Below are 25,314 nucleotides of genomic sequence, written 5' to 3' on the forward strand. Positions count from 1 at the left end.
GAAGACGTGTGTGTGTGTGTGTGTGTGTGTGTGTGTGTGTGTGTGTGTGTGTGTGGTGTGTGTGTGTGGTGTGTGGTGTGTGTGTGTGGTGTGGTGTGTGTGTGTGGTGTGTGTGTGGTGTGTATGGTGTGTGTGTGTGGTGTGTGTGTGTGGTGTGTAGTGTATGTGGTGTATGTGGTGTGTGTGGTGTGTGGTGTGTGTGTGGTATGTGTGGTGTGTGTGTGTGGTGTGGTGTGTCTGTGGTGTGTGTGTGTGTGTGTGTATGGTGTGTGTGGTGTGTGGTGTGTGTGTGTGTGGTGTGGTGTGTGTGTGTGGTGTGTGGTGTGTGTGTGTGTGTGTGTGGTGTGGTGTGTGTGTGTGGTGTGTGTGTGTGGTGTGTGGTGTGTGTGTGTGTGTGTGTGGTGTGGTGTGTGTGTGTGGTGTGTGGTGTGTGTGGTGTGTGGTGTGTGGTGTGTGTGTGGTGTGTGGTGTGTGTGTGGTGTGGTGTGTCTGTGGTGTGTGTGTGTGTGTGTGGTGTGGTGTGTCTGTGGTGTGTGTCTGTGGTGTGTGTGTGTGGTGTGTGTGGTGTGTGTGTGTGGTGTGTGTGTGTGGTGTGTGGTGTGTGGTGTATGTGGTGTGTGTGTGTGGTGTATGTGGTGTGTGTGTGGTGTGTGTGTGTGGTGTGGTGTGTCTGTGGTGTGTGTGTGTGTGTGTGTGTGTGTGTGTATCTTCTCTAGCTGACATGTCTAGCTCTGGTAAACAGTGGTGTTGCACTGGGCCTGAGTGCCAGCAGCACTAGGAGGGAATGGCCCGTCGGAGGGCAGGGCTGACGTTTTCAGGTTTTGTGACATGGGTTTGGCTGCTCTTCTGAAGGGCTATGTTGTCAGAAGCAGGGTCTCACTGAATAGAAATATCGCTCAGCCCACTGCAAATCAGAAATCACTTTGTCTATTACAGAATTAGACTTCTGGAGGGAGGAGGGATAGTTCTTATTGAAAAAGTTTAGTCTGATGCCCAAAGCCCGAAGGGTTCCTTACCCTGGATCACTAATGATGCCTTCTGCACGAGCGTTCCCGCCTCGTTCCGAGCGAGGCAGCTGAATTCCCCTTGAGACTCGCCACTCAGATTTGTGATCTGAAGGATTTGTCCCACTGCCAAGATGTGATACGTCAGTCCTGTGGCACTGGCAATTGGATGACCATCGTGGAACCAGGTGATATTGGGGGTGGGGTGACCTGTGATAGGGCAGCCTAGAAGAAGAGAGAAGTAGGTCATTGCTAAGGCCAAAAAAAGACATCCCCAGTGGGTTGTCTTCATGTTTCTGTATTATGTGACTTTACCTGTGACATTTTTTATTATGTTTGCCATTCCCAAGCAAACAGGAGATGTTTTCATTCTCTGGACTTCTGGGAGGGTGTCTATTATGCAATTAAGTAAAAATTCTTAGAGAATACAAAGTGACTATTTCTGTTTACACCTCTGTACTAATTATTAAAAAATGATGCAATTATTCATTCATTGAACACTTGCCATACTAGTTCCTACACTGATTATATTTGCAAAGGAAGTGCTTCTTCAAATGTAATATGTTGGAAAAACATACTACATGGTAATAGTTAAGAATCAAACTTTAATTGATAAAAGTCTAGTTTCTGACTCCGTTTTACTCCTTATATGACTTTTGAAGTGAAAATTTAACAGAAATTAGGAAAACCATTTTAATCATTGATCTAATTTCTCCATAAATAAAGAATCTTGGTTTTTGACAATTTTCATTAAGTGTGAATTATACATGTATAATACCACACTTTTCTACAGTCATTAAACATTTTGGTACATTAAAATTCTAAGATATTAAACTGAACATAGAGTCTACCTAAGCCTTTGTAGCATAGAACTGGTAAGAAGACAGACAGACTACTATTGTGAGAGAAAACACATTTTCTCTAAATTTGGAATACTTGCTGAGTGTGCTGTTGTAATTTCAGAGACTTAGCTCCCATAGAAAATTTATTTGGAAGATTAAAATACACGCTAAATCATTAAAAATTAAAGACTCTGGAGGTCTGCCCTCAGTTCAGATAGAAAAATAACTATTCGTCCTGGGGAAACTTAAGAGAGCTAAAACTGCCTCCCCTCTTCCAAGGAGACCAGAGCTAATATAGAATTTTTAAGGCATATACTAGTTTTCTCTCATATGTGAATTGAGAAGAAAAAGGGCATGAAAGTAAAAGGGGGATATTAAAGGTGTGGAATGAGATAAAGGAGAGGGGGGGGACACAAAATGGTGATGGAGTGAATATGATTAAATTATATTACATGCACATATGAAAATATCAAAGAAATGTATTCCTTTGTGTAATTCATACACTTCAGAAAGCACATTAGTAAAACTGTGAGGTAGGAAAGAAAATGGTGAGATCTATGTGATACAATTGATGGTGCTATGGTATAGATGTTTGTTCCCCCCATATATTCATATACCAAATCCTAATAGCCAAGGTGATGGTATTGTAAGGAGGGAACTTTGGGAGGTGATTAGGTCATGAGGGCTCTGCCTTCATAAATGTGACTAATGTTCTTAAAAGACAGATTACAAAGAACTGACTTGTTCCTTCTACCATGTGAGGACACAGCAATAAGGTACCATCTATGAAGAATGGATTCCTAGCCTGTAGAACTATAAAAAAAATTTCTGTTTTCATTAGCTATTAGTTTATGGTAGTTTTGTTATAGCATCCCAGATGGGCTAAGACAGATGGCCACCTGTGTGGATGTGTTGGTACCTGTGGATCTGCAGAGGGAATGAATTTCCTGACATTGGCTTGATTTTTCTGTTTGTACAGATGGGAGGGTTACCTTAGAAAAGGCCCTTAGCTATCTTATAGCCCACCACCAGAAGAAGAAACTGAGGCCTAGAGATGTTAGAAGATTTTCTTAAGATCATGTGGCAGGTCTTCTGTCTGGCCTTGTGTTCCTTTGCTCAGACCTGCTCCTTGTTCAGCCAGGCATCAACAGTTTACCTAAGACTTTGCTACCATCTTCCTTTCTTGCTCACTTCTTTCCCCCCCTCACTTTCTTTTCCCAAAGAGGCATTAGTGTATAGTGACAGGGAGGGAGCAGACTATTTTAAAGGAGTGCCTTGGAAAAATAATCCTAATATGGATGCCAGGAAGGTCAGTATGGGACAGAGCTTCTAGGACCCAGTTCTTCATTCCCTCTGAATTCACTCACTTTGCCCTCCCACGAGGGATGGGCTGTATTGAGTATGGCCATGTGACTTCTTTGGCAGATAAAATGAGACAGCTATTATAATAACAGTACATAACGAGAAAAGAAAATTAAGAAAGTAATTTCACTTATAACAGCATCAAAAAGAACAAAATACATACAAATAAACTTAGCTAAGCAGGCTGTTCTGGTTTGAGTGTTTATCCCAAACTAATGCTGACATTTAATTGTTATTGTTACAGTAGTAAAAGGTGAGACTGTTAAGAGGTGGTCAGGCATGAGGGCTCTGCCTTCCTGGGTGGGATTATAAAAGAGTGGGTTTGTCTCCTTTTTGTCTCTTTGTCCTTCTGCTTTCTACCAGGTGAAGACAAAGCATTCCTCATCTTTGGAGGGCACAGCATTCAAAGCACCATCTGGAATGAGAATGGCCAAAACTGCTGGCCCCATTACTTTACACTGTCCAGCCGCCAGAATCACGGCAAATTACAGATTAGCCTGTCACAGGTATTTAGTTACAATAGCACAAAGCAAACTAAGAGGTGAAAGACTGTACACGAAACACTGCTGAAATGAAAGGAGTTGTAAATAAATGGAATGAAATCTCATGTTCATAGATCAGAGGACTTAATATTGTTAAGATACTAATTCTGACCAAAGAGACCTATAAATTCAATGCAATCCCAATTAAAATCCCTTTTGACATTTTCCAAAAATAGAAAATCTCATCCTAAAATTCATATGGCATCTCAAAGGAACCAGAATAACCAAAATAATCTTGGAAAAGAAGAACAACATCAAGGACTCATACTTCCTGATTTCAAAATTTACTACAAAGTTACAATAATTCCAACAGTGTGCCACTGGTGTAAAGACATATACAAAAAGCAATGGAACAGGCTAGACCTAAGTATACAGTCAAGTGATTTTCTACAAGGGATCAAGACCATTAAACGGGGAAAGATCAGTCCCATCAATAAATGGGCTGAGAAAGTGGATATTCATATGCTAACAAATGAGGCTGGACCGTTACCTTACAACATATCTAAAAATCAATTCAAAATGGATCAAAGACCTACACTTAAGACTAACAGCATAAAAATCTTATGAAGAACTCGTAGAACAAAATCTTTAGGACAGTGAATTTGGCAATGATTTCTTAGATATGATACTAAAATCTAGGTGACAAAAGATAAAGTGGACTCTACCAAAATTAAAACTTTGTGTGCATTTTAGGAGACTATCAAGTGAATGAAACGGAAATCTCTAGAATAGTAATACATATTTGCTAAGCATTGATTTGATAAGCAATTAAGATTCAGAAAAAAGAACTCTTACTACTTAGTAACAAATACCAAGTTAAAAAAATGGGGAAAGATATTATTATTACTCTAAAGAAGACAGATAAATGTCCAATAAGCATATGAAAAGATGCTCAAGTAATCTTTAGGAAAATGCAAATCAAAACCACAATGAGTTACTACTTCACACCCATCAGTATGACTATTATAAAAGGACAAACAAAATAACAAATGTTGGTGAAAGATGTGGTGAAATTGAAACCCTTATGCAAAGCTAGTGAGAATGGAAAATGGAGCAGCTCCTTGGAAAATGGCATGGCAATTTCTCAAAAAAATTAAACAGAATTATCATAGAATCTAGCAATTCTACTTCCAAAATAATTGAAAGCAACGACTTACAAAGGTGTTTATACACCAGTGCTCACAGCAGCATTATCATGATAGCCAAAGACTCACGAGAAGCAGCAGCTAGGACAGAGGTCTTTGAGAAGCTGCCCTCATTATAAAGCCCCTCAACTCTGAAACTTCTCAGGGTAAAGCTCAGTTTATTAAGAAGAAAACACATTTTGTTACTTTCCCATTCAGTTACACAGAATCATGATTCTCACGGAGAACTACAGGCTTAAATAGAGTTGTCTGGCTTCAGTTTTCTAATTTGTAAATGAGAGCATTTGATGATCTCTGATATACATTCAGGTTCCAATGAGATGATCTTTAAGTGCTTTTAGGTTCCAAAATTTCACGACATCTCAATGTCATCATCCTTACCCCTCCTCTTGTATCCCCCACATAGCCGAGTGACAGGAACAAACTAGACCTATTTAATCTGTTTTGCTTGGGTCGATGTATGGTGAAAGAATTATGCCAGTGAAGGGCTCATGGAAGAGATGTTATATATGGAGCCTATGTAAGACAGGCGGAGGTCTCCACTTCATACACACACGGTGTTCTCCTTTGTTTTCAAATCTGTCATTGGATGGTGGAGTAGCTCAAGTGGTAAGAGCACCTGCCTCGCAAGAGTGAGGCACTGGTGGCTCATGCCTGTAATCCTAGCTCTCAAGAGGCAGAGATCAGGAGGATCGCAGTTTGAAGTCAGCCTGGGCAAATAGTTTGCAAGAACCTATCTTCACAAAAAAGGCTGGTAGAGTGGCTCAAGGTGAAGACCCTGAGTTCAAGCCCCAATACTGCAAAAAAAAAAAAAAAAATCTGTCTTTGTATATAGATTTCACCTTTTAATAAGAACATAAGTCACACTGGATTACAGCTCACTCTAATGACCTCATCTTAACTTTCACCATCTACACACATACTATTTCCAAATGAGGGCACATTCAAGGGTACCATGATTAGGATCTCAACATCTTTTGTGGAAACACAAGTCAACTCATAACAGTGATAGGACAAAGAAGAGTGCAAAGAAGCTGAGGCCACTGGAAGTTGTTGAGAGAATTCTGGAGATGAGTGTGTATATAGAGAAAGAGCTCCAGAAATCTGTTAATTCCTCTTGATTTTTGCCCAAGTGAAAATGTACATGCATAGAGTTAAACTACAAGGTTGAGCAAAGAGCTACTAGAGAACTTGGCTTAATATTTTCCCGAAATTCAAATAAGGCTAGAAGACCTTCAAGTTCTGACGAGCTAATGTAGGGTATTGGTCTTCTTAGACATTCAGTAGAGACTCCTAAAAAGCCTACAGGCTACTCTAGACAGGCACTAAATTTAGAAAATATGAACTTTAACTTTGAACTACTTGTAACCAAGTCCCCATAATGGAATTAATAAGATTTTCCTCTTGAAAGAGACTGAGCCATTCTCCCTAGACTAGAATCTGCCTCCTATAGGTTTTGGAGTATTTATGGGATAAAGAAACATGCATATATTGAGGAAGAAAATGGAAATTATAAAAAGAATCAAATGAACTCTAGAAATAAAACATATTTTCTGAAATGAAAAGTTGACTCAATAGGATTAATAGAAGATTATACATGTAAAAAGATCTGTGAAACTGAAGATACAGTAATAGGAATTTGTCAAAGGAAAGCAAAGAGAGAAAAAATACTGGAAAAAATCAGGTAGTAAAATAAGAATGTAGTTACATGGTGTATCTGTTAAAATTATATAGTTAAGACTTGCATATTTCACTGCATATAAATTTTACCTAAAAGAATAATTGAGCAGGGATGGAGGGGGGGAGTGAGTGGGAGCAAAAATGAAGTTAAGAATGGCAGAATGTTGTTTATTTAAGCTGGAAAATAGGGACATGGGGTTCATTGTACTGGTCACATTTTAAACATGTGACACTAGACATAATAAAAACAAATTTTCATTGTTTAAATCATTTATCTTCAGGAATGACTCAACATCCATACAAATTGCTTTTCCTATATTTTGCTTATTCAATTATATGATTTTCTGTAAGGTTTTAACCAAGTCAAAAATAATTACTAGTACAGCCTGTTATTTGCAAAGGTTCCCCAAATATGTCCTAATCTGCTCAACCTAAAGATTCTTGCTGGTTTACCTTCATTCATTCAGCTCTGTTGAAGTCAGAGATCAGTTTCCATTTGCATTTCTGTCACCTTTGATGTTAACAATTTTAGTTTGGTTGCTCTACAGGCAGAAATTGCGACCATCTCACTTTTGTTTTCTCCTTTAGAGTGAATAAACCACTGAATTTTTGATACACAGCTGCTCAGAATAGGGACATTCCCATCTTGCCTTGCAATAAGGTATGGAACATGTGGTTATATTTAGGCAAACGAGAGGGAAAGTGATAGCACACCTCCTGGAACAAAAGAAAAGGACATGCTCCTCTTCCCCCTTCCTTCATCCTATGGCTGAGGACTTGTAGGTACAACCAGCCATACTGGCTAGGTAGAGAAGAACAATACTCCAGGGATAGCAGAGACACAAGAACTTGAAGAAATTATACCACTGACCCTAACCAATATGGCCTGTTGCCAGACCAGGCCGGGAACATCTTCCTTAAGACCATGACTTGAAACAGGAATGTCCTGCCTCGTTTAAGTTCTGTTATTTGAGGTTACAAGTTGCTGAATGTATATCTCAACTACCATACTCCTAAAACACACTCTTACTCCTAAACTCTAACTGCTGAATAGGTGATGGTGTTTCCTTCACATCCAGGCAGTGCCCATACAGAATGTACTCCTTAACATGTGTGAGCACTCATCTTGGGTAGAAAATGCTTTTAGGAAAGTCTGCTTTTGGTCTACGTTTCAAAAGGATAGACCAAAATAATGTATTATAACCAAAGTAAATGAACAAACTTGGGAGTCATTGGTCGAATCTGCCTTTCAATCTTTAACTGAACAGATAGGTTATTCTCCTTAAAAACTTGTGAACTCAGAAGTGGTATTCTTCTTCATGCACATGTAGTACAGGCCCCTTGTAGTACATGTGATTTTATGTACACATTTATGTGCATGTCTTTGTGTGTATACTGTGGTCTCTGAGGATTTGCAGACAGCAATAGTCAAAAATAAGGGATCTAATATGAATTCCCACTGTGTGTGTTCCCAGTGACTAATTATCCATGTTTCACTGCTAATGAGAAAACCTGGCTTGTAACAGGGTCCCTTCCGTCACGGACATTTCTCATTTGTCAAAGTAAAAGATATACCAATCATTTTTTGAAGGTAAGCAATCTCTCCGTGTGCCTTTTACAAGGACATTCAAGACTGTGTGCTAATGTATTCCACACCCCCAAAAAGGCTAAATAATATCCGCCCCCAGCAAGCCCCTGATGTTGCTCCAGTGAGGAAGTCAGCAGTATTGAATGGAGGGGGCTGGCATCTCTCTCTCTCTCTCTTTTTTTTTTTCTGTCTCCTTCCCAGCTCCATGAGTGCCAACCACTTCCATGTGCCAAACCTCAATGCCTACCCCAGGAAATGGACAATCAGCAGGAATGACAGCACTCACTCCTCAGACCTCAGCTATTAAGGGTTCTGAGTTGCTAGGTGGCTGAGGAGGAAGGAACACTTGGGAAGGCTGCCTAACTAATGAGAGTTCTGGCAGCAGAAAACCTCCCTCTAGCAACCCTTGTTAACCAGCGAAAGAAAATATTGCCTTTAGGCCTCCATTCCTAGGCCCACTGTGGTTCTCAGTTGAGCCAAAGCCAGGTGTGATTCACATATGTGAGAGGTTTATTCTCCCAAGTTTTATCTACTTTAAAAAAAAAAACACATTGGCTGGATTGTGAGAAAAATTTAGAAGGGGGAGATGTGGCCAATAACAAAATCAAATGATATAAGAAATTTCCTCTTTTTATTTGTGATTTTATGTTAAGTGTGGGTAAAAACATCTCTCCTAATGGTTCCAGCATCCCTACAAACTGACATGAAATAGGGGAGAGGAAGCAGAGCTTTCATATTTGGGAAAGGATATGTCAAAGACCAATACATGGCAGAGTCAACGGCCTCCAGCTCAGACTGGGCATCAGTCTGGCTGACATCCCTGTGTACATCAAATTGACCTCACTGGCTTTCTTTACCATTGTCTCCTGATTTCACATTGTTTTCTGTAGGCTGACTCAGGGAAACAGCCTAAGTCTGATGTGTGAGAGAAGCATAGGGATAGAAAACTGGGAGACCAGGCAGCCCTGGCTTCCAGCTTCCTTGCACCCTGTGCAGAAGACTTTGTTTACCATGGTGGGATAGGGTTGCCTTAGAGGCACCTCTCTCAAAAGAAGCTCTGACCTCACAATGTGATTACTCAGTGGATTTTCTGTTGCTGTTGACTTAAAAGGCTAAAAATCACTGGGATTTTTGGCAAGCAGCTTGATTTGTAGGCTTCTTTGTAGGACAGATCAAGCCAACTCTGGCATTCATTAGCTTTCTATCACACGAGTGAGCCACATATCCAGAGTTCACTTTCACGAGTTCTTATCCTTAATGAATAAGCCTGATTTCTGAGTGCATATCTTCTCCCTCTTCAGCCAAATACCTCAAAAAAGGCAGCTGAGCTTGATAAACCAATTACAGTGCAGTAAAACCTCAAACTGCACTGAAAGAGGCTCACCAGGAAGAATGGTTTCAAAATGGAAATATACAATCCAAAAGAGAAGAAGAAAAAATAGTACTCTGGGAATTTTCACTTATTTAACTGCTATCTAAAGGAAGAGAGCTGTGGCAGATTAGGGCATGCTGTGTGAAAATATTAAAGACGTGCATTATTACTTCATGAGCTGGCCTTAGGTTGGTCCACATTTTCATTATAATCCTGTGTTTTTCACGGAGTTAAAACTTACTATAAAAATGATGTGTGTTAGGATGAAACTTGGCACTTAGTGTAGTCAGTCTGGGAGTCCGTTCCTTAATTGAATTTTACAAAATTGGAGAACACTCACTCAGTACTTTAACATTTACAGAAGGCTCTCCAGTCTGCTCATGGTCTAAGTGCAGAGGACTATGGTGCTCACTCTGAGGCCATGGGATGATGGACCAGACAGGGAACCTGCTTTGGTACATTTTCTGGTTCCTGCTTCTTTCAGGTTTGCATTCCCTTGGGCAACAGAGATGGTCTCTAAAGCAGCATAGAACGAGTGGGAACTGGCATCAGGTTGGGAGAAATGATTAATTTATATTGGAAAAACTCAGTTCCCTACCCACCCTCCCATTTGTCAGCTGGACCTCAGAAGGCTGTGGAAGAAGACAAGCAAGTTTAATTTTCACTCCCATTTCTGGGACCTCCCAATAAGCTGGTCAAATAACCAGGCCAAGACTATTCCCATGTATATTTGCCCAAAGAAAACTAACTTTAAAACATTCCTGGAAACATGGAACTATACAAGCCCATTTTCCATTCCCCAAATGTCTTTTTACCCCTAGGGCAAGCATTGGGTTTCCATTGGCAGGGGGTATACTAAAGTCCCCCATGCTTGTGGGCATCTGGTAGAAGAACTTGATATATTTCTCAGCGTGAAAAGTAGCTCCATCCAGATTTATGACTTTATTAAGGCCTTGTTCTCTCAAAAATGATTTAGTTACTGCTTGGTGACTTCCCTTACCCATAGCCTAGAACCTGTTTTCTCTTTCACAGGTAAAGAAGGTGAGATGCCCATGTCTGACACGTGTGCACATACAGTCTTAGCTATTAAAATAGGCTCACATCAACTAAGGTCGAGTTTGGTGGCATTGAATGACAAGCTTATCTAGGATTGCCTGGGCTACCTCTGAAAGGGGGAAGGGACAGGCAGGCTCTAGAAAATTGGTCTAATTAAAAAAATTCATAGTAAAAAATGCTTGGGAATTAACTTATCACAAGTGGATAATACAGGGTTCCCATGTCTCCTTCTATGCCAGTAGGCTCTTGGCATAAAATTCACCTTTTAAAAACACATCAGCATTTTTTAAAAGTTTCAACTTTCTGGGTTTATAAATCCCTGGTTGACTTTACCCTCAGGCTGCTGGCAGGTGCTACCTGTCCTGCAAGAGGCAAGACTAGGGAGGCCCTGAGGAGGCCCAGTTGCAGGCTGCTTGGAGCTGAGGAAGGAGTTTCAGTCCACTGATGCAACAATCTTTTCATGAACCCCAGAATAGGACTCATACTGGGGCCACACCATCCTGTTGAGGAGGGTCCTCAGTCAGAGTTCCCCATTCTGTATACTTATCTGTCACATCCTCCATGTCTAGACATTATAAGGAATGAGAATGATGATTCACATTTGGACTTTAAGAAGCCCTGTGTAATAATAGTCAAGGTACTTCTGCTTTGGCAAGGCAAACAGCAGTTTTGGGGTTTAGCTCTGGACTGTCTGTATATTCTCTTCCCGTGAGCAATATAGCTGTTTCTACTCCCCACTCTAGCCAGCGGAGAGGCAAGCTAGAAAATATACAGATTAAGTTGGGGGGAAAAAAAAAGCCAGCAGCAGCTTGGAGCCAGCATGCCTTCATGAACTCAGGCTAGGTTTGGCTCTGTGTATGGACAAAAGCCTTTGCAGAAGAAATAAAACATATACAAAAAAAGAGCCTTTACACACAGCCCTGTATACACCCCATTTCAACTCTCTTCTGCTGAACCAAAGCCACAGAACAGCAGCGGAGATGAAGGATGGCTAATATTCATAGCAGGTATCCTGAGAGGCCTCACTGGGGCATGACCCAGGGTTCAGTGGGAAGTCACAGGAAGGAGCAGCTGCTGACAAGGAATTCCATAGTGCACCGTAGAGGTGGATTTGCAGGGGCAACATGAAGACCTTTCCTGAATTTATTATTCTCATATAAGTCTCCTGGGTTTTTGAGGCTCCAGAAACTTCTCAACAAAGTAAAGAAAATAATAAACAAAGTGAGTGAAGTGAATAAGAGGGAGAGTTAAGCAGGGGATGAGGCTCAAGAGAAGTGAGGACAGAGGTGATCTGCAGTGAGTGTGTGTAAGGTTGCTACTGGCTGACTTCTTTTGGGATAGTAATATGTCTGGCAGGTCATGTCTGGCCTTTGGCAGCCAAGCTCAAAGAGTGTATGTTTTTTCAAAAACCCATAAATAGAGATATCCCTTGCATAGGAGGTCAGAAATCTATAGCCCATACTCAGAAGATCATGGCAGCAATGGGACATGCATGGAAAGAGCAGACAGTGGCTGTCCAAATGCCTGACATCTGTCTCATAATCTACATTTCTGTGTTGATTTGTTTTACGCTCCTGCCATACTTTGGGTGTCTCTCCAGAGATACCTCTGGAGAATTTAGTGGGCTCCCCGAAGGCTTAAGGGAGATGTAGCATGGGTCAGATCCCCAGGCCCAATTTTGACCTTTGAATCACTTGGATTCAGAAAACCTAAATACAGTCTCCTTAGGTAACCTGGGATTCCGGACAGCCTAGGCCTGGATGAGTTAAAGCATGTGATGTTTGGCTGGAAATAGGAAACTTCTTGATGAAGTTTGTTGTTTGGGGACTTCACTATTTCTACAGCACACCAAGGAGGTTGAGGATCTAGAGTGGAAGATGCCTTTTACAAGGCTTGTGTGGCTGATCTCTGTGTGATGGAAATGAGAACTAACATTCCCATGAGTTTCTCAGAGACATTTCAAGCATAATAGAGAAATGAAAGCCAAGAGGCCCAGACTTGGGCACAGCAAGGGCACTCAGTTTGGGGAGGGATTATGCCTTTTATTCAGTAACTTTAATACCTATATTCTACTTTAATATATGGAATTAGCATTTTGTTAGAGTTTTTCTTTTAGATCTAAAGACTAACTCTGGGAAATCCTAGTAAATAGGGAGGGAAAATCTACTTTTTCCTATTGCAATGAAATCATTTTCCCCCAAAATACATTTTTTGGATTATGATAGGGCTGGAGGTTAGAAGTGCAGAATGAAAATTATTCACAATAAAGTGCCTGAACATATAGCTATCTGACTCTGCTGTGCCAGAAACTTTATTAAAAATCATTGGTAGGAAGATTTTTTTTAAAATTGTGGTTGGTAAGAAAGTCTAGAGCAGGAGTTGGTGAATTACTTTTGGTAAAGGGCTAGTTAGTAAATATTTTAGACTTTGTGGGCCATATGGTTTCTGATAGATCAACATCATTCTTTTAATTTGCTGCTTACGACTTTATACATGAATGTATCAGAACTTTTATTTAATCACTTCTCTGTAGATAACATTATTTCCAATTTTTTTCTAACTACTAACTACCCAACTCTGCCATTGTGACTTGAAAGCAGCCATAGGCAATATGTAAATGGATGGGCATCGCTGTGCTCAAATAAAACTTTATAAAAAGGACCTACAGTCACCTTCTGGTCTAGGGTAGTTTATGTATATTACAAATGATCTAACACCACTAAATGCCTGTGCAAGCCTTATTTTCACCTTGAAAGAAAACAGTCATTTTCATAAGGGACGAAAGAGGAATTCAATTCCTCCTTTCCTAGCTAAAAGGGTCAATTTGCTGCTTAGTAAATACCAATCCATGTTCCTTCCAGTCATACAGAAGCAGATATACTACCGGGTAGATTAGTAAATCTTGGATAGACATCTCAGCAATAGTTAGTTACACCATCCTTTAAACCACTGCTTAAGATAAGGGGTTGGGGGAGTGGCTCAAGTGGTAGAGTGCCTGTCCAGTAAGTGCAAGGTCCTGAGTTCAAACTCTAGTATGGGGAAAAATCTGTACATGAATTTATCAGAATCTTTTATTTACTCACCTTTCTATAGATAATTACATTAGTTCCAATTTTTCACTAATATAAATTATACTCTGGTGAATGTCTTAGCACATATGTCTCTGTCCAAATAGCTCCTCATGTTATGTTATTGAAGTTGCATTGATGGGTCAATGAGTATATTTAGAGATACTGATATGCAGAAAGACCATGAGTGGGCCAGAGCCAGGTCCTGAAGCTACCACGAAGGGGGATGGGCTGGGCATGTGGGATGCCCTGGGGTATAAGGGATCTCTATGAGAAGAACAAGCCCCATCAAGAGAAGGGCATATTTGCAGTCATGTACTAGAGGCTTATAAATTATCTGAAGCTCACGGATGCAAGGTTAAGAACTCCTGAGCTAGACAGCAATAGTAAAAAGGGTGCTAGAAACTGTCTTACTCAAAGTCAGAAATATAAAACATGAGAGTACTTCTCACATGGCACCAGGTACGACTTGATGCTGTGAACAAGTGCCTGTGTTAGAGGCAGTAATCAGGGCTGTCCACGCAGATGCTTCTTGCTTGAGGAGCATGAAGGCTGGGTACTTCCTAGAACCCACTCCTCTTGCTGTCTATGGCTTTGCCCTCTAGATTCTAACCTGGAAGCAATCTGGTTTGTTGAGAAAGTCTTGTGCCAGCAATTCCTCATCCTTTTCTCCTTCCTTTCTTAACAATTCAGTTCAAAACCCATGGGTAAGGCTAAAGGAAGTAATGTTCATAGGGAGGTGGGGAGCTGTGGTAGTGGGGTAAGAGTGTGAGTACAGTGAAGAGGGCAGTTCCCCAAGGTCAAAAGTTCATGTGCTGAAACCTTATTCCCCCTAATGAGGCAGTTTTAGGAGGCATGGCCTAGTAGGAGGTATTTGGGCCATGCTAACAAAATCCTATGAATAGATCAATGCCTATCTCCTAGGAATGGGTTAGCTAGATGGGGAGTTTGGCCCTTTTTCCTTGCTTTCACACACCTGTTTGCCTTCCCACTTTCTACCATAAGTTGAAGCAGTGAGTGAACTTTACCAGGAGCTGAGCAGATAACAGTGCTGTGTTCTTGTACCTTCACCCTCCAGAATTGTGAGTCAAAATAAATCTTTTTTTCTTTTTAAATTACCAAATTTCAAGTATTTAATTATAGCAACAGAAAGTGGACTATGATACTTACAGTTGTAACCTGGTAAGGAGTTCTGATTTGAGTGGAGTGACAATGGTGTATGTGTGGGAATGGGGTAACAGTGAAAGGAGGTATTTATGTGGAGAGGGTTTGATCAAATAATATTAAAAATAGTGGGAACTTCAAATATGGGAAGAGAAAAAATACAAAAAATCCGATGGTGCTGGATCAGAATGAGAGATACAAGGGAGGACTCATGGTTGATGTGTAGAAAAATACAGAAATGATTATACTGGTGTGTGTGTATATATGCATATACATACAAATATACATATGTCCTTACTTCTGCACCCTGAGAGTAGTGACACTCCTGTAGCAACAAACAATGAGATCTTAATTTCTGAATATGGTTCTCCAAGGCTGGAGCAGGTAAAGTTCAAGATGAATTAGAATGTCTTCTTGTGCCAGGAAGTGTTGAAGCTCTCAAAGAATGATAAGGATATGTCAAAAGATACTGGCATTATTTTAGTCTCATTGGCTGGATCTGGGAAAATTTTTAATGTCAAAACAAAAGAGGATAGCAAAAGATTATAGCTCACTATTGGACAAGGAATCCATGAGTCATACAAACACAAATTGTAAGCTCAACAAGAGATGGAATATTTACCATCATCTCAAAACACCTCCCCACAAAATACTGATAACAAGAAAAAAAGAGAATAACTTTACAATGGAAAAATTCAGCAGACACAACTCCATTAGGTGATCAGAACTCACACCAGCAGTGATGGCACAAGTGAAATTAAGATCTTGTGATCAGGTGCCACAAGAACCTAGCATCACTTCTGAGATGTTCCTGCAGAAGATGCTAACCTGAATGTAATCATGAAATGACATCAGACATTTTTTAAAATAACAGATCCGTAACCTACAAAAGTGTTAAGGTCATAAAAGCCAAGGAAGTCGAAGGAACTGTTCCAGATTGAGAAAGATGTAAGAGGCATGGCAATTAAATGCGATGTGTGATTTGGGGTTGAATTCTTTTGCTGTAAGGGCATTACTGGGACAATGACAAACCCTGATTATACAATGGGTGATGGGGTCAGCAACTTACTCTCAAATGGACTAAGGTAGAATAAGTTCTTTGAATTATACTCCCAACCTTTTTATAAAATTGTGACTCTTTAAACTAAAAAGAAATTCTTATGCCAGATGAAGAAATAAAATAGTGAGAAAGGAGAGAGAAAAGCCAGCTATGTATGCCACAACCCTTGGATTTAGAGAATTGGACAATTGATGAACATAAAAGCATCCAAGACAGCAAAGTTGCTGATGACTCAGAGAAATGGGACTGTTATTCTGAGTTTTCATCTCACTTGTGTCCTAAGACTTCTGAACAATTCCCTTCCTTTCTCCACCCAGCTTGTGTGCTGGAAATGAGTGTGTTCTTTATCTACTAAATACTAGAGACAACTTAATGTTGCAACATAATAGCTTTGTTTTATTAGAATGCTGGTGATTTCTTCTCCAATTTAATAAAATCTTCTTAAAACTAGCCAAAAACTAATTTGTCATTGGAGTGTTCTGTTGATCACAAAATTAAAAATTCTTCAAAATGAAGTTTAATGCCAAGCTATAATTTTCTGAATAAGCAAAACTTAAACAATAGTCACTCAGTACCCACAGGGGATGGGTTCTAGGGCCCCTTGGATATAGAAAACTGTCAATGCTTAAGTTTCTATATAAAGTGGAATAGTATTTGCATATAACATGTTCACATCTTCCTGTATACTTGAAATTATGTTGAGCTTACTCATAATATCTAATACAAAGTAAATAGTTGTTATATTGTATTGCTTATGAAATAATAAGAAAAAAGTCTTTACATGTTCAGTACAGACTAATATTTTCCTGGATATTTGTGACCTGTAGTTGGTTGAATCCTGGGACATGGAACCCATGGATACAGAGGGCGAACTATATTTTAATAGATCAAAATGCACCATTTCCTAATCAAATCAAGTTTTGTATAAAACATATTTGGGTCCTCTTTACAAAAAAGACCTCTGCAATGACTGCTTAATGAAAGCTTTGTTTTACTTCATGTTCCCTTCACTTTAACTTTTTTTTTTTTTTTTGGCGGGACTAGGGTTTGAACTCTGGGCTTCACACTTGTAAGGTACTCTACTGCTTGAGTCAGATCTCCAGTCCATTTTGCTCTGGTTATTTTGGAGATAGGATCTCTTGAACTATTTGCCTGGGCTAGCCTTGAACTGCAATCCTCCTGATCTCAGCCTCTTAAGTGGCTAGGATTATAGGCATGAGCCACCAGTACCTGGCTTCTTTAACTTTTTATGTATTTTTGCTCTCAGAATGGTACCATTTTAGGAATGATTTCAGTGTGCTCAGCAGAAACTCTTCAGCAAAATCTTGTGGCATTCTGGAGCTCCCTGATAAATGTTTTGAATTAACTGTGATGAGCCAGCCAGTCTCTGAACTGTGGCATGCTCGGAGCTCTGAGATGCCAGGGAAGTTCACTAAGTAGAGAACAACAGGATTATAAGGAGAGGAACTAAGAGGATGTGCAGTCCTTATGTGCATATAGGAATGCCATGGTCATTTTGTTCTGGGCCTAAATTCTTTTTCTGGGTGCTGGAGCTGGCAGGACAACAGACACACAGGCTTCTGCTGGTTTATCTCTCTTCATACCACTTCAAAGAGTCACAAATCACAAACAATGGCCCCTGCCAGGTTCCAGAAGGGCCTTGAATGAATTTTTGGTCTTATCTCCTTGGCAACAAAATATATAAGGAGCTCATTATTTCTGAGCTGCACTGCCAACAGAGAAATGAAGAATTCCATAATTATAATGGATTTTCACATAAAAAGATTCTTGGTACAATGGTATTTTTGGAGTTGATCTTGTCTTTCTACATACCTTTCAGAGATAAGGTATTGAAGGTGAAGAATGAAAGACTTTGAACTCTTATCAGAGACAGACATATTATAACAGACTAGGTTATATTTTACAAAAGAGAGTGCAATTATTGTCATAATAATTTTCTTCTTTTGGCCTAACTTATCTTTGGCCTGATCTACTTTTTAAGATTTGCTTTGATAGGCTATAGTAGGTAGGAAACAGCAGATACTCAGCAGGCCTGTTTTTTAAATTGTATGGTTTTTCAAAAAGAGTGAAAATCCTTTTCTATTGTACGAAATGTTACCCACAACACTTGCATGGGGAAATCTTGGCAAAATGTGTCTTCCAGAATGAAAACAGTTAGACAAAAACAAAACCCAACTGTAGTAGTATGTTCCTTCCTGGGATTTTAATGTTGTCACAATGTGATTCTGGCTCATTCTTTCTGGCCTCCTTTCTACCATATAGGGAGAGTGTTTTCCAAGCTGTCAGTGCTGCTTCTCAGGTTCTGTGGAGTGGGACATCCAATTTCTTCATTCTGTGAGAGTCAAGATACCATAGATGTGCAAGCGACATATGTGAGATTAAACAAAATTTCCATTCCAGAGTTTATTCATTTATTCTTTTTATCTTTTGACAGTACTGGAGTTTGGACTTGGGGTCTCACACTTACTAGGCAGGTGCTCTACCGCTTGAGCCATTCTGCCAGCTCTTTTGTGCTGGGTATTTTTGAGAGAGGGTCTTGTGAACTATTTGACTGGGCTGGCTTTGAACCTTGATTCTCCTGATCTCTGTCTCCTGAGTAGCTAGGATTACAGGCATAAGCCACTGGCACCAAGCTTATTCATTTTAGTACACCATGGTTCAAAATTTGATGGGTACCATAAGGTAATACTGTGAAAGTTCTTCCTTATACCCATTTTCCTCAACTACTTGGTTACTCTCGTCATAGGCAACCAGTGTTGCCAGTTTCTTATTGAAAGGATATCTATTTGAAATAAAAAATAATATTTTAATCTAAACTGATGCTTCAAATCTTTTTAACCATATATATACATATATATATATATTTTTGGTGGTACCAGTGTTGGAACTCAGCACCTTATACTTGCTAGGCAGCTGCTCTACCACTTGAGCCATGCGCCCAGCCATTTTGCTTTAGTAATTTTTTGGGTAGTGTCTAGCATTTATGTCTGGGAAGGTCTGGACCGTGATATTTCTACTTATGTTTCCCACTCAGCTGGGATGATAGGCACATGTGCTCAGCTTTTATTGGTTGCAATGGGGCCTTGTGAACTTTTTGCCTCGGCTGGCCTCAAACTGGGATCTTCCTGATCTCTACCTCCTGAGAAACTAGGATTCCAGACTTGAGCCACTGTTTTAGGACCTTTAACCATGCCTTTTAAGCATCCATGAGCAGCAAGGAAAGGAAGGTAAAGATGAGTGTGGTGGGACGGTTTCAAACTTCTTGTGCAGAAGACAAGAAAGTATAATAAATCGGAAGCTCTGTAGTATTTCTTGGGCTTCATAAAAGATAGATAACACAGCTAATTATGGTAAGAGGTGAAACTCCCTCTATTTCTACAGATGAGCCAAACTCAATCTTTCCAAACTTTGACCAGGCACAGCAGGATGTAGCCGTGAAAAGATGGAGAACTTGAAACCTATCCCAGTGGTAACAGGTAATCGGTGGCAAGCTCCTGCCCCTCTGCGTTTTGTTCCATTACAGCCAACTGTTTGCACACACAAAGTGAATCCAAGCATCTGACTCCATAGGCCAGGGGTTGGACTTAAAGCAGGAATGTGTCCCTTTGTTTTATGTTTTTCCTGGTCTCTCCTGGAGGAGTGTGTAATTCCCACCTATGTTCCTTTCTTGGCCTGTCTAATCCCATACCTCTTTCCTGTTGCTGCACAGGTCCCATTTTCCCACGGGGTCCACTCAGATGCCATGAGGTTCCTGTATTTTATGAGTAACATTTTCCATGACAATCTGCATCCCTTTTCTTCAGGGTCTCTTGAAGAAACACCACCATCTATCCTCCAGTGCACAGCAAAGAACAAATGAATCTGCTCCTAGCTAGAAGATGGGGGCTTCGTAAGTGGTCTGGCATCTTCCCTGAGAGTTTTGCCTTCTTGGGGTCCTAGGAATTCTACTTTTGTGACCATTCTTGCTTCAGCCCTAGAAATAAGGCAGCCACTGAATTTTAAAGAGTGTTTGCAAAATGCTTTCTATGCTTAATTTCATTTGGTTCTTAAGTCAGTCCTGACAGGTAGGTTATAACCCATCTTACTGATGAGAAAGGAAGACTTACACAAGTTATTTGACTAAACCATAGAACTATCCCAGTTCATGCTCGTTTCATCCTTTTAGTTCAGTAGTGGGCCAAAAAAAAAAAAAAAAAATCCTTCCTTTGTTCCTTCTTACCTGAGATAAGCTGGAATTCACAAAGAGAACTCCACTAAAATATAAGTTAAATTACTAGTAAATAATAAAAGAAATAAGAATAGCACAAATTGGACAAGTTAATGAAAAGGTAGGTAACTAAAGGTTGAATCTACCTACCTTCTTTATCCCTGCTTCCAGGACCTAACCCCCTAGTGTCTTCTTAACGTTCCCCATTCTTCTACTTCAAGAAGAGAAGGGCTGAGGCGAGAGCCAGAAATTCTGGCCCCAGAGACTGTTCCTGATCCCCGTGCTAGGCATTTGTGAGGGACTCCACATGAAGATAGATGGACAGGAGGGACGAGGACTTTTGGGAGAGGACAGAGTCTTGGCCTTCTATTATAAATTCATGAAGCAGCTATTCAGCACTCTATTCCCCTTCCTCACCCACTTACATTGCTTTCTCACCATTCCTTCTGAGTCGATCTTTTCTCTCTAAATAAGAAGCTCCTTGATGTCCAGAGCACACCTGGGTAAGTGCATCTCTACTCCTACCCAGAACCTGCCATAGATGAACCCTCCAATAAGGTACCCATCTCTCTGAATGACTTCTTAATCAGTCATTTGCTCACTATGGCAGTCAGGATCTGATCCTATAATCTAAGAAAGAACTTGTGATAGATCACAGAAGGGAATGGGCTTCTTAGATTGGGAGCAATGAAGGAAGTGATGCAGACAAAAAACTATCATATATTATCATTCACTTTGTACTACGTGCTACAGTGGGCACATTACATATGCTGTTTCATTTAGTTCTCACTATAATTAGTTCCACATGCAGGGTATTATCTATGAAGGAGGAACAAGATGCTGAGGATTGGACACAGGTTTTCTAACTGAGGTGCTCTGTCCTCTGCAAAATTGGCTGGGGATGGAGGCAGGAGGATCTGTCTCTTCTTTCACAGATTACAGCAAACACCTTGGGCCACCATTCTGCCCTTTCTCTTCTACAGTCTGTCTCTGTAGACAGTCTGTGAGTGCAGTAAAACTGCCACTCTAGCACCACACAAACACAAGGGGTCACAGAACAAGAGTGGATATTTTTGAGAGCCATTTCAGCATCAAGGAAGGATTTATTAGGGAAAGTGTAGAGTTCCTCATTTTCCCACTGATGGTCTTTCCATACCTGTTTATTTCAGGGACATGAGTCTCATTCACGTCATTGCTATTAGACATCCTGGGGAGGGCACTCGGGCCTGGGAATTGTGTCCTGGTGCCAGGAAAGGGCAGGAGCAAGTGTGAGTGAGTTTTCTCAAGATCTCCATTTCACGACTATCTAGAGTCTTAAAATAAGCCCGTGCTTGCTATGGCCTGGAATAGTGGCTAGGCAGGGAGATTTACTGCTTTGCTCTCTCTGTCCAACTATTTTAAGTGTCACTTATGCTCTGATCTCTTTTTATATTTATGGATGTGCACTCCATCCAAAGAACTGCTCTACTTTTTCCTGTGGCTTCCTCACAAGTGCCCTCTGAAATACTGATTTAGTTTTGCACTAAATGTGCTATAGGTTTTCTGTAGTCCCTATTCTCCACTTTGGATTTTACCTATTTTTTTTTTTAAAGACAAAAGTACATAAACATGTGCTATGAATAACTACAAAATGCTGACCTTTCTCTTCTTAGCAAAGTATATTCTCTTTGTGGGCAATGCAATAGGAAATCAAAAGCATTTTCCTTGTGTCATAAAATCTCAGCCTCCCAGTGTAAATGAGGAAACAGATGCCAACTTGTGTCTCTTTGAAAAGGGTCAGGATAAATATCTCCTTCCTTTCCTTCTCCTCATCAAGGATGCTGGTCCTGCCCTTCATGGTCGCCTTGCCCTTCCTCTGCATCACATTTCTTGTCACCTCTTGGGTGGGCCCCCATTGTGCATTAATTTTTACCTAACCTTTGACCATTAGGACTTGCTGTTCCCATAGCTATCTTTGGAGAGGAAGTACTGATGATCCCAGTCTTCCAAAGGATCATGATGAAAACTGGTTTCCTAACACATGTGGCCTGCGAGGCTCACTGATGTCACTGTGTGCATTTCCTCAGCACTGGATTTTTTGAAAGTATCAGAGCCCATCTATGCACAGCAGAACTGTGCTTTTGTGGGGTGAGGGTGTAGGTACATGGGACAGATGATAAAGCTGTAATTAGAATACAAATGAGAGATGGAAATGACTCAAGAGGACTCCTAAGTCAAGGCCCTTTTCCCCAGTTCTGTTTTAAATTGCTTGACATTATATATGAAGCCTCTTCTCTTGCTAGAACTGGGAGATACTGCATAGATATGAAATATCTCCAGTAATGCAAAGTGGGATAAGTGTCACATCAGTGACCTAGAGCAGGGTTTGATAAAGTAAGGGTCCTGCTTTTGTAAATAGTTTTATTAGAATGCAAATGCACCCATTGTTTACTTACTGTCTAGGGCTGCTTTCATTCTACAATTGCAGAGTTGAGTGGTTGTAACAGAGACCCTATGGCCGACAATGCCTGGAATATTTCTCATTTGGCCCTTTACAAGAAAGTTTTCTCAATCCTGGTCTAGAGAGGTGCTTTTGGAGCTCAGTGGAGAATGATCACTTCAGGTTGGGGGACTTGAAGAAGATTTCATGGAGGGTTCAGATGGTGCCTTGAAGATCCACAGGGTTTAGCTAGAGAGGATGGGGGTGAGGCAAAGAAGTCACAGAAGGCTCAAGGTCATGGAGAGATTGAGACAGGACTAGGATGGGAGGATGAATGCAGGGGCCAGGTTTCAACAGCAAAGAGCCTTGAATCTAGACTAAAATATTCAAAATGATAAAGCATGCCATTTATCCATTCTACATGGATAATAGAGGATGTGGAAGTGACTTTTAAAGTCCACTCAAGCCCTCAGTTTTTGAAAGTACTAAAGCTTTGCCTCCCCACCCCCCAATATTCTGCCTTAATTGGCCTCCGTTAGAATTTGTTTTAAACTTCCCAGGTGGCTCTGTTGTCCAATTGGGAACCTCTTACTAGATGAAGGAAATGGCCAGGCACGTGCCTGCAGCAGCTCAGGGCTAGGTAGACCAAGCAGGTACCCAACACATGTGAGTCAAATTAAATCAACAATACTGGCTTGTACCAGAGCCAGCCTGATAAGCCTGTGGTTTACTAGAGTCAGCTATATAGAATTCAGTTGGCCACATGGTTTCCAATAAAAGAAACCACTTCTGCCTGCCTTTGCCTAATCCTGGAAAAGCTCAGGATGCTCAATGCAATATTGAGTCTGTTTATAAATCTGGACATTTATAGATTTTTTTTTCTCAGTGATGTTTTAATGTGAGCATTTACAGGGCATTACACAATATGCCCTCTGCCTTGTTACCTCTTCTGGTCTTCTGATGTCCTCAATGACTCCAGCTACCCTGGCCTCTTTGCTGTTTGTGGAACATACTGGGCTTGTACAGCCTGTGCCTGGGATGCTCTTGTCCTCCTGTAGACATGTGAATCACTCAAGGGTTATGTTCTCAGAGTGTCCTGACCTGATCAGCTCATTTCAGCCTGCATCCTCCTTGTCACATAGGTATCACCCATCTCTCTTAATATCAATCAGAAGATTTCTCTCTTGCTTTCAGACCACCTAAAAACTTCAGACAAAATGCAGAAGTCTTACCAATACATGCAGAGTGCCACCAATTTGCTTCATACTGCTTTCAGTCTTACCTATAGCTAGTCCCTCTTAGCTCCCACTGTAGAGGTCCTCAAATGCTCTATGCCTGTCTGCACAACCTCGGTTGGTCCCTCTGCCTGGAGTGTTCTTCCCTTCTCTTCATCTGGATTACTTCTACTGATTTTGCTGAACAGCTTTCCCTCAGAGAAACTTGCCCAAAGCTCTGGCCAGTGGAGTTGTTTTGCCACAAGCCCTAATTCTTGCTTTCCACTGTACTTCTGTTCCCCCTACACTGCACCCCCATGTTGTAAGGGCCTGCACAGCAATCGAATTACATGAATAAGTACATCATTGCTTTTGCTTATTACTGAATCCTTAGTACCTAGAGCAGTACCTGGTGCATAGTAAATATGTGCTCATTAAACCTTCCTTGCATACATGAGTAAATGCTAGGTTTGGCCTATGTATCTCTGGCCCTAGCACAGTGCTTGGAACATTGTACGTACTTAACAAATATTTGTTAAATGAGTAAATGGACCTATCTTTGAGACATTGTCTTGTCCCTTTATTAGGAATTCCAAATCTGAGTTGTTACATTTACCAAACTGTTTTCTTATATCTCTCCTACTTTGAGGGGTTTAACACGTGAATGCTCTAAGCTCCACCTTGAGGCTCCAGACCCTGGTCTTGTATATTCCAGGCATGGTTTCCTCACCACTATGATACTATTTGTAGGAGTGACCCAGTCTTAATCTCGTGTTGGAAAATGAAATAAATTTTCATTTTTAGCATGAGATTTCAGATCAACAAGAACATCATTGCTCTTAGCGGAGACATCTCAGGCCAGCTGGGCTCTGCAATTCTCAGCAGAGAAATAAATGAGCAGAGAGAAAGTGCAAGTCACCTGTTTCCGGGGGCCAAAACGAAAACACCACTGCCTGACTGCAGCCTGTGGGCCTTGGTCTCATTGCTGGGCCTCACTAGAGTTGGAGGGGGGCTGAGAAGTAGAGCCGCTATGCATACAGGCTCTGCATCTGAGGTGCTGCTGGGGGGCTCTATGTGGGCTGGCGGTGTCCTACGAGTGCCACTGGGGAGAAGGGCCAGGCACAATGCCTTGCTTCATGGGAAGGCTTGACTCTGCACACACAGGTTGGAATGACTTCTGGCATCTCCCTGGTCTTGGGAAATCACAGAGCGTGAGAAAAGGCTATAGTGCCACTCAGCACTCCACAGGGCTGGGTCCAGCAGTGATGTTGTGAGCAGTGTTCATGCTGGGGCATTGGAGCTTGCTCACCCACAAAGGAGAGTGTGTCATTAAAGAGAGCAGGCTGGCCAAACCTTACTGTATGTTCTACAAGTCACTCTTAATTATTTAGACAAGAAAAAGGTACTGGACTGCTTTTTGCAAGCCACATGTGGTTATAGGTTGTGTTGCTGGAGCCACCTGAGTCCATCTAATTCTGAAAACAATCCAGGGCCTTTAGAACACAGAGTTTCTTCCTCTCCTGACTTCCCAGGACAATCTCTACTCCTGTAGGTTTTTCTTCTTCTTCTT

At 40.9% G+C, this 25,314-nt stretch overlaps 1 protein-coding gene across 6 annotated transcripts in view; it reads right to left on the bottom strand.

The window, feature by feature from the left end:
• Positions 1–25,314, bottom strand: part of Adamtsl1 (ADAMTS like 1) — a 946,298-nt gene that overhangs the window by 20,613 nt on the left and 900,371 nt on the right. For all 6 annotated transcript variants that reach the window (XM_074051743.1, XM_074051742.1, XM_074051741.1 and 3 more), the window contains one exon: positions 1,017–1,229. In XM_074051743.1, the coding sequence (XP_073907844.1) occupies positions 1,017–1,229 (213 nt within the window). The remainder of the gene's footprint in view (positions 1–1,016; positions 1,230–25,314) is intronic.

The sequence above is a fragment of the Castor canadensis genome, chromosome 13 (genome assembly GCF_047511655.1).
Source record: "Castor canadensis chromosome 13, mCasCan1.hap1v2, whole genome shotgun sequence".
NCBI lineage: Eukaryota > Metazoa > Chordata > Mammalia > Rodentia > Castoridae > Castor > Castor canadensis.